The following is a 10,536-nucleotide window of genomic DNA, read 5'->3' as shown; positions in this document are numbered from 1 at the left end:
TTTTGATGTTTCGCCTCGCTTCAGTTGTTGTTGTTTGTTATGCTTGTTGTCATTTGATAACGTTCTATTATTGTTGTTGTTGTTGTTAGTACTGTTTGTTGTTGTATTTTCTGTTTCTTGTTTTTTTTTGCCGTTTTTTGGCCCGTGCTCGACGACCGCTTGACGCCCGTATAGAAAACAGACTGCGGCTCCAGACTGCGAGATTCATCCCATGAAGATAGTAACAGTCACACACACACACACACATACAGTAGGGCACCACACACACACACACATGCACACGAACGTGGCACACGAAGATGGAAAAACACGAACACGATGAGGACGACGCTCAATGGAGCAAACAGTCAGCATCCGCTGTGAATGTGTGTGAGTGTATGTGTGTGTGAGTGTATGTGTGTGTGAGAGTGTGTGTGTGCGCGCGCAGCCGATTGCTGCCAGCCGAAGTTCAAGTCGAAAGCCGGGCTAAGAGCAGCAGCAGCTGAAGCAACAACAAAACGCAACGCCAACGCTCTTTTTTCTTTTCGGAGGTCCCACGCAATAAGCGTGAGGTGTGTGTGTGTGTGTGTGTGTGTGTGTGTGTGTGGTGAGAAAAAAGGACAAGGCACAACAATAACAGGCAGACAGAAGAGCAACATTCACAGCAACATTCACAGCAGCAGCAACAATAGGGAAAAAGCTTAGAGATGCAGCACAGCACAGACCAAGATCACGTATACGCAACGTGGCGCCGGTTAAGTAAATAAAAGCAGCGACAACAGCGACAACAGTAGCTGCAACTCGTGTGCCAAATTGTTGACAAAACTGAGCAAACAGCAGTCGCTGAACAATGTTGATAACTTCATCATCTTCAGCAACTTTATTCATACTTTTTATTTGCTGCATAATTAAGCTACACTTAAGATATTTTTGTGGGGCATCTCAAAATACATTTATTCAATTACACAAACGTCTTTTCATTTAGAAGACGTAGCCAACGTCTTGAGCAATTGAGAACTCTCAGCGTCTTAATGTCTCTTTCGGGGTCATCAGACAAAACTGCTTGAAGCATACTCAAAAAGCGAAGCCTAAACCGAATGTGAAGACTGAACTTGACCTTTTTAGTGAAGAGCAACTGCCAAACGTTTTTAATCTTAATACAAGTGTATATATTTTAATTAAATTTGAGGCTTATCTTTGCATAAGATTTTTACATTATTTCTTTTTTTCATTGTTGTTTTTCGTTTAATTCACTTTCAAGTTGCTTAGCTCCATTAAGCGGCTTTCAAAAGCAAGTATTTATAGTCCTTTTTCTAGTAATATATATTAAATTTGGCTTATATTCGACTCTCAAACTGTATTTTCTTTTTTCTGTTTTAGTTATATAATTCTTTTTATATACATACATATACATATATATATTTATAATTATATATATAATTCTTCTAGCTTAAACTTGAACTCTCAAACTCTATTCTCATAAATAGTTTTCTTTTTCTTTTTACTTACAATTTAAATAATATGTTATTTCGCTAAGTTCAACTTTTACTCTCATACTGTCTATTCAAATTATTTTAATATATAATATATTTTACTTAAACTCTCAAACTAAATTTCACTTTCTTTGGCTTCGGAATTAAAATTCTTTTAATACATGATTTCGCTTAGTTCAATTTCTATTCTCGAACTGAATTTTTCTTCTTTTTGTTTCTGTATTCAAATTCATTTAATCTATAATTTTTCCTACTTAAACTTCAATCCCTAAACTGTATTTCTCAGAGTTTTGTTTCAGTATTAAAATTATTTTAATAAACAATATTTTTTCAGTTAACCATCTGCTCTTAAGCTGTGATCCCAAAAATAATCTTCTGTTTTTATTCACGTTTGTTATCTCTATCAAATTTGTCCATTTTGTTGTTTTCTTTACTATTCATAATCAGCGATATATCATATTAACATACTACTTATTGCTCTCCCGCCTCCCGCCTCTTCCTCTTCTTTACGTTCTCGCACAACGCCAGCAAAACAAAACAAATGCCAAAAATGCCGCCCAGCGACGCTCTCTTAAAACACACACACGACAAACTTTGCTCGCTCTCTTTTGAAGGCGCACTCTCTCGCTCTCTCGCTCTCGCTCTCTCTTTGTGCTTCTCTTTTGCTTTGCAAACTCAACACAGCGCTGAAACTCAACATGGCGTCGCTGTTGACGAAGAGTGGTGGCGCCATCTAGCGGCGAGCTTAAAAGCTTGTCGGCTTTACGCCAAACGATTTGCAACAGTTACAAAATGCTTAACAAAAGCAACTGAAGTACAATTGACCCTGCTTCGCGTTTCCCCTCTCTCCTCCTCTCTTCTTTCCCCTTACCCTTTCCCTCATTTTTCCCCTCACCCTTGCCACCCACTACGCTGCAGTGCAGTCTCAGTCCAAGTCTCAGGCCATTTGTTGACCCACTGCCAGCAATTAAACACAGACGCAAAACGCTGAGCGATTTCCGTGTGCGCTAATGACAGGCGGCGAGGGAGAGGGAGAGTGCGAGGGGGGGAGGGAGGCAGCTGCACATGTTACAATCCATAGAGGGGGTGGAAGAGGGAGCGAGAGGGAAACACTACTCAGTGGGCAGTTTTGGTTCAAGCTAATTCGAACGAAATTAAGCAAACATTTAATGAAGCAATTAGCAAATGTTGGCAGCTGGCCACACAGCCACAGCTCCTCTAAAAGTGCACCCCATACACACACACACACACACACACACACACACACATACGCTGGGAGTCACTTGAACCCGCTAACAGCGCTCAGTTTGCGGTTAATATCCTGTGCGAACTCTCATACATTAGTAATAAAGTAGTGAACCCCCCCTCCCTCTCCCTCACCCACTCCCTTACTCCTCCTTAACCAACCTCAACAGCACTCACGTAATGAGCGGCATCAAGTAATGGGCAGCGACGTAGTAGTGTTTATGTGACGTAATCCCAGTTGCAGTAAAAAGCATAAGAATCCATTAATAGATTTTGGCATTTGTATTTCTTGCTTGAACTCACGTGAACTGTGAAATCTGAGCTCAGCTCAGAGGAGAATTCTTATGTACTAAGTATGTATGTATGTACTACCTTCGGTGCCTTGGCCGTACATCAAAAGGGATTTCACTTTTACACATCAATGTGTTTCGTTTCACACAAAAATTGCGTTTACTCACCTGTAAAAAAAAGAGAGAAAGAGAGAACGTTAGTAAGCACAAAAGGCAAAGAGCGTTGGTATCATCATCAACAAATAAAATACAAAGATAAAGATACAGATACAGTAAAAATAATACAAATAAAAATAATATAATATGTACATGTGTGTGTGTATAAAAATAACAAGAAATGGCAAAAATATAGACACCAAAAATAAACAGGCAAAGTTTTCGTTTTCGTTGTCGTTTCCCATTCCTATTTCTCTTGCCTTCTCGTTGATGTTGTTTTGCCAAAATATTTTCATAGGCTTCCAAATTGTAGCCGCCCACCTTTCCCCCACCCCCCTCTCTTCACCCACACACACCCAACTAGCACGCAAAAAAAAGAGAAGAAAAAAGTTTGATTAGAGCAAACAATGTGGCAAAGTGCAAAATACTGTTGCATACTTTTTTGGGCGCCCATCTACGTCCCACGCTACGTATGCGCAACTTTCTGCATAGTTACTACATCCACAGCCAAAAACTGGTTTAAGAAATTGATAAGTGATGCTTCCCAAAATATTTATTACATTACGTATTGCGTAATCTCGAGTGTTGATGAGGCACACAGAAATAAAACAGATAAGCAGCTGCAATAATTTATGAGCTGTGAGTTGAGCTAACATGTTTTGGTTCATTGTTTTGCAATGAAAACAGTTTTAAACACTTTTCAAAGCAAGCGCAATTCAATGTTTTTATAAACGTTAAGTTTTCCGGTTCATTCCTAAAGCTATTTCGTATTGAAAGACTAAATTTATGAATAGTTATATCAATAGTTTAACTTGAGGGTATGTCAACATATATGAATAATTTAGTTAATATAGATGCACTTAAACCTATATCAATATTTACTTTAAAATATATTCATTTTATTGCATGATTTTGAGAGCTGCAATTTAAAAACAAAATACTTATTTACATCAACGTGTATTTAAATTTATAAAGATTTCTTTGTATGCCTTTCATTTCATGTTACTTGGAATATTTCGTTTAACTTACATGTATTCCCTTTGCTATCCACTCGGTTATTGTGAATAGTTACAAATGGAAATATTCTCAACTATTCACCATCATAGCTCAAATATTTTTGGAGCTCTTTCCGAATCGGTTGATGGCAAAGAGCACACAAAAAATTAGCTTCATTTATCTAAAGATTAAATGCCACTCGTAAAGAAGGTATGTCATTTTGATTTCAAACGAAATTCCACTCGAAAACAAGTTTGGGGAGGGGAAGAGGATTGAAATGTGACTTATCCATTTGACGGCAGTCCCGCTTCCCTCCGCTTTCCCCTTTCTAGCCGTCGTCTCAACTCGAGTGCTGCCAACTCGTTTAACCTTCTGTCCATGCCTAATCGTTCTCAGGAAATCTTCTTGTTCAGCGTTTAAGCCTCATATGCCATCTAACCTTTGCCTTTCCCGTTGCCTCGGCCTGACACGAAAAAAACAACAACAACAACAACAACAATAGCAACAGCAGTAGAAAATGAAAAAGCTTTGGGCATTTTCAAGGCCTTTGCCAGAATTATGTAAAATAAAAGCAACAAAAACGAACACAAAAAAAAAAAAAAAGAAGAAAATGGTTCAACATTCTTTTCTCTCCCAGTTTTGTTCTATTTTTTTGTATTTTTGTTAAGCAAAAGTAAAGGCGATTAGAGCAAGGCATAGAACAAAATGGTTCAAGCTGTTGTTTTTCTAGTTTGTTGTCCTTTTGTCGTTGTCATCGTCAACGTTGCTGTTGCTATTGTTGTTGCTGTGGTGGTTGTTGGGTTCATTGGTCAAGCATTCGGTAAATGCGACAACTACAACAACAACAACAACAACAACAAGCAGCATAGCTTTAAAATTATCAACAGACAGCGCAGAAAAAGCTATCAAACTCTGCACAAAATTTGTCCCTTTTTAATACACTATTTCCATGGGATAGTTGTGCTCAATGCTCGAAGATGAATTGCCAAAGCCTTAAGTGAGAGAGCCATGAGCATATTTAATGCATATTAGCTCAAATTCATAAAGAGTGACGGCTTGATGGCTTCAAAGTCAGCTTTTATACAATTTTATACGCATTTCATTTATGTGTTTTAATGGCTTATGCTTGAGAGCTTTAATGCACTTTGAAGTTTAGGATAGTTGTCGTAATTATCGAAGCTACGAACAGACTTCAAAGTTGTAAAAAGTTGTTAAGTACCTTTGAGAACTTTTAAGCAGCTTTCAATAGTTATAAGCAAAGCTTTTAAGCAACATTAGGAAAGTGCTTTCAAAGTGTTTTTAGGAAACTTTAAATCCGCTCCCACAGCTTTCGAATTTTTTTAAGCAGCTTTTTTAAGAGGTTAACAAGTAGATCATTTTTATTTTGCTTAGAGAACAAAGTTGTAAAAAGCTTTTAAGTACCTTTGAGGACTTTTAAGCAGCTTTCAATAGTTATTAGCATCTATCAAAGCTTTTAAGCAGCATTAGGAAAGTAGCTTTCAAAGTGTTTAAGAAACTTTAAATCCGGTCCCACAGCTTTCGTTTTTTTAAGCAGCTTTTTCAACAGGTTAACAAGTAGATCATTTTTATTTTGCTTAGATAACAAAGCTTTTAACTTTTTTAAGCAGCTTTCAGCAGTAGCTTTACATTTAATTAATTAATTAATGAAGCTTTCAAAGCTGTTAAATAGTTTTCTAAGCTTTTTTAAAACTGTAACACGTAGAGCATTTATGCTTTGCTTAGAGAATTTTTGTTCTGCATGCTAACTGATGTCTCCACTTTTTCTTATCTGTGCTTACACTGCACAACAGTTACGCCCTTAAGCATACACACATACACACACATACGAACACATGTATCGACAAGTCATAGAGGGGGCAGGCACCTGAACTGGAATGCCACAGAGTGCCACAAATTTTGCGATGTCTCGATTGTGGCAGAGGCAAACAGCAACAACAGCAACAACAATGCACACAAAACTACAAAAGCAGAGAAGTTCCAACAAAAAAGAGCGAAATGGCAATAGACAGAAGGAGAGAGAGCGAGAGCAAAAGATTGATGATGTTTCAATAAACCCCATTTGGAGATTGCGGTGCCTGCAATAATAATATCGAAAATGAATTGGCTATTTAAGTATTTATGTCGATGCTGTTTTGGCTCGTGTTGTGCGATGTTGCGATGTTGCTGCCCGCTCTTCTTCTTCCTCTGTCCATTGTCGTTTTGCGTTGGCCTGACAACCCTGGGCCAGGGTTGCTGCTAATTGGTATGAAACTACTCTCGCAGCAGCAGCAGCAGCAAGTTTTTTGCCACTGGCCTTCAAAATGGCTGCCAGAAAATATGAATCATGGCCAACTAACTGTAAAAATTCATTATGGCAGCAGCAACAACGACGGCAGCAACTCTGCTTGTTGTCCAACTTCACCCCACGACTTGCGACATACAAAAAAACAAGTAAGAATGATACAGTCGAGTGTACTCGACTGTGAGATACCCGCTACCGATTTTTAATAAAAGCAAAATATTGCGGTATTATTTTCAAAATATACTGAAAATACTAAAGAATACTAAAACAAGTAAGAAAGCTACACTCAAGTGTACTCGACATTTTAAATAAAAGCAATATATTTTGCGGTATTATTTTCAAAATATACCGAAAATACTAAAAAAATACTAAAAATATACCAAATGGTATATTTGGTATATCAATATAGTACCGCATTCAAAATATACCATAAACGGCACAATATACCAGATTGTCGACCAAAGCAACTAAGACCCCTAGTAAGTAGGCATTTTTGCCCGTACAAAAATATTTCTTTATCTTTTATCTTATCGCAACCAAATTTTCAGGAATCATAACTACTAAAGTAATTATTTTATATGCCAAAATTCGCAACTCTAGCTTTAAAATTACGCTTGTTATTCGATTTTTTTGATTTGCGGGGGCGGAAGTGGGCGTGGCAAAAATTTGAAAGAAACTTGATATGCGTGCAAACATAACAAATGCTGTCGAAAAAATTATAGCTCTATCTCTTATAGTCTCTGAGATCCAGTGCTTCATACGGACGGACGGACAGACAGACAGACGGACATGGCTATATCGTCTCGGCTGTTGATGCTGATCAAGAATATATATACTTTATAGGGTCGGAGATGCCTCCTTCTACCTGTTACATACATTTCCTGCCGGCACAAACTTATAATACCCTTCTACCCTATGAGTAGCGGGTATAAAAATAAAATAATAATGTTGGAAAAAAAAAGAACAACTTTTTTTTGTGGAATTGAAATTCCATGACAGAATAACAACAACAGAAACGGAGCAACGGAGAGCTGAATATTTTCAGAGCGAAGCCGTTTTGGACCCTTCGAACCTTGATGACCTGCTTCACCTCCCCGCCCTACCCCACAGAAATAAACGAACGACGAACGACGAAGGAAGGAAGGAAGCAGTCGCTTTTAGCTTTTTAGTTGGCCGCACAATTGATTGTCGTCGTCGTCGTCGTCTCCTTAGCCTGCAGCCTTTAGCCTGATGTCTGCTCATCCTTAGGTAAGTTATCCACCTTCAGCTTGTATCTTCGTGTCTCTCTCTCTTTCTCTGTCTCGCTCTCACTCTCTTTTCGCACGCCAGTCAGTGAAGTGTTAAAATCGATTAAATAAAACTTTATAGCTAAATTGCTAACTGGCTAAGCCTCTACTCACTCCCTCTTCTGCTTTTTCTCTCTTCTTGATCATTTTGTTTCTTATGAAATTTTCCACTTTGAAGTTTTCCTCGCCTTCGGAACTTCTTGCTTATCTTATTGTGCGCAAATTAGTCGCATATTTTGTTGGCCTTAATTTGTTACATACTTTTTAAACTGCCCTCTGCACTCACTCCTCTGGCTAATTGAGTACATTGGATGGATGTTGTGGGGGGTGGGGAGGGGAGGGAATAATGTATAAAGACTTTTGCGAGTGCTTTGGCATCTCAATATTAAACTCAAATATACGCAATGAGGCGAGTTAGTCGCTAATTAAAGCGACAATGGAGAGCAGTGAGTGGAACTGTTTATTCGCCAAACAAAAGCATCGAAAATGACAGCAAATATATACCCATAGAGAGAGAGAGAGAGAGAGAGAGAGAGTGAATAAATTCTCCTCGATTTCCTTAGAAGTCACACAACAATAGTTAATTGGCATGGGGACACAACACAATATGGATTGCGTTGCGAGATTCCGAGATTGCGATTGCGAGATTGCAATTAAAGTGACCATGGAAATGGCATTATATTAGTTAGCTTATTACGCACAGTCAAACGCGTTTCCTTCTGACGACGCCATTTTGTTGTTTAGTTCAAACAAATAATCAAGCTAAAGAACAGTTAACTTTGAGGTTGACTTAGCAAGGAATATGTTAGGAACTCAAGGCAAAGAATACTAAAATTAAATCATATTTTAGAATCATTTCTTAAATGAAACATCTCAATTTAAAGATGTATTAATATAAATTCAAAAGATTATTCAAAGAAAACGAGTTTCATAAATTTCTTAATCTATAAAAGAAATAAAATAGCCTCCAGTTTCAATCACATTTTTGTAGAATTTATAAACATTTAATTATCAATGTAAAGCCACATTTTAATATAGACAACAAAAAGAGAAAATTCGGAATTTTAAGCTTCATTCATATATTCAAGAAAAAACGAGAATAAAGGTTCAGAAGAATTCATCAAATATGGCTCACATTTAAAAAGTACTTTTCAGTTTTTTAGTCTCAATTTCAAAGTCATATTAATATAGGAAAAAAGTTAGGAAAGAACGTAAGCAGAATGACTTTATTTAGTACAATTTCTAAGCATTTTATTGGTGATCAAAGTCGTTTTAATATAGTCAACAAAATTGAGAAAATCTTTATTAATATTACACTAAAATTGAAGTCATATTTGAATATAATTTCGAAATCTATCAGTCACAACAAAATAGACAAAACCGTAAATAAAATGAGAGTAAAATAATGTTGCAATCTTTCAGTCGTGACATTAAAATTTAACTTATGTTTTAGTATAATTTCGAAATCTCCCTCACTCCCAAAAATGCTCTCAACTTTGAATGTAGTCAACAATCTGCAATGGAATAGTAAGAGATTAAAAACTCTGGCTAAACTGCTTCATCATCATCATGTTGAGCCCAATTCGTAAAACAGCACACGACCCAAATCCCATTACTGCAGGTGGCAAGAAAAAACCAAAAAGAATAAAACGAGGTAAATGCTTGGCCCCAAAAATGAAAACTGTTATGGATAAGTTAACTGCATACGAGACTCAAAATCCAACTGTAGCATGGCAAAAGGACACTTCACAGCAGTTGACTATTTGCAGCTAATCCTTGGCCTTTCACTTACACATCTCTCTCTCTCTCTCTCTCTCTCTCTCTCTCCTGACAGTCTCCTGACTAGTCATTGCCTCCTGTCAGTCATCCTGCTGCTGTCCTCTGTCTTCCCTCTACCATAACTGCAAATTGTTTGATTTACGCCCCTGCGAAATCTTAAGCTGCTAAACTGTTGGCTAGCTCTTAACCCCATTTTCGGATGGAACCCTTTAGCAGCTGCTTTATACATACGACCGACACCCTTCTTCATTCCCTTCCCTTCCCTTCTTTGGTTTACCTGCCACCTGCCAGGCACTTCAATTTACTTTGCCCCCATCTCAATTCGTCTCGCTCGACGTCGTCGTCGTCGTTGAAGTCTGTGACCCTCGCCTCAGTTTTCAAATTAATACTACACAACATTATTTTCACATTTTCCTTTCCTTTACTTTTTATACCCACTACCCATAGGGTAGAAGGGTATTATAGCTTTGTGCCGGCAGGAAATGTATGTAACAGGTAGAAGAAGGCATCCCCGACCCTATAAAGTATATATATTCTTGATCAGCGCCAACAGCCGAGACGATATAGCCATGTCCGTCTGTCCGTCCGTCCGTATGAAACACTGAATCTCACAGACTATAAGAGATAGAGCAATAATTTTTTTTCGACAGCATTTGTTATGTTTTCACGCAGATCAAGTTTGTTTCAAATTTTTGCCACGCCCACTTCCGCCTCCGCAAATCAAAAAAATCGAATAACAAGCCTAATTTTAAAGCTAGTTGCGAATTTTGGTATATACAATAATTACTATAGTAGTTATGATTCCTGAAAATGTGGTTGCCATCAGATAAAAATTGTGGATGTTATTAAAGAAATACTTTTGTATGGGCAAAAACGCCTACTTACTAGAGGTCTTAGTTGCTTTGGCCGACAATCTGGTACATTGTGCCGTCTATGGTATATTTTGAAAGCGGTGCTATATCGATATACCAAATATACCATTTGTTATATTTTTAGTATTTTTTTAATAT

The 10,536-nt window shown here is 37.6% G+C and overlaps 1 protein-coding gene across 1 annotated transcript in view; it reads right to left on the bottom strand.

The window, feature by feature from the left end:
• Window positions 1-3,069: 3,069 nt before the first annotated feature.
• The window catches only part of LOC132796538 (neurobeachin-like), a 147,454-nt gene continuing 139,987 nt past the window's right edge, over window positions 3,070-10,536 (bottom strand). Inside the window, exon 3 of the mRNA XM_060807740.1 lies at window positions 3,070-3,175. Coding sequence (XP_060663723.1) covers window positions 3,086-3,175 — 90 coding nt within the window. The 3' untranslated portion in view covers window positions 3,070-3,085. The remainder of the gene's footprint in view (window positions 3,176-10,536) is intronic.

The sequence above is a fragment of the Drosophila nasuta genome, chromosome X (genome assembly GCF_023558535.2).
Source record: "Drosophila nasuta strain 15112-1781.00 chromosome X, ASM2355853v1, whole genome shotgun sequence".
NCBI classification, from domain to species: domain Eukaryota; kingdom Metazoa; phylum Arthropoda; class Insecta; order Diptera; family Drosophilidae; genus Drosophila; species Drosophila nasuta.
The sequence above is the reverse complement of the archived record's forward strand: the minus strand, read 5'-3'. Positions and strand labels throughout refer to the sequence as shown.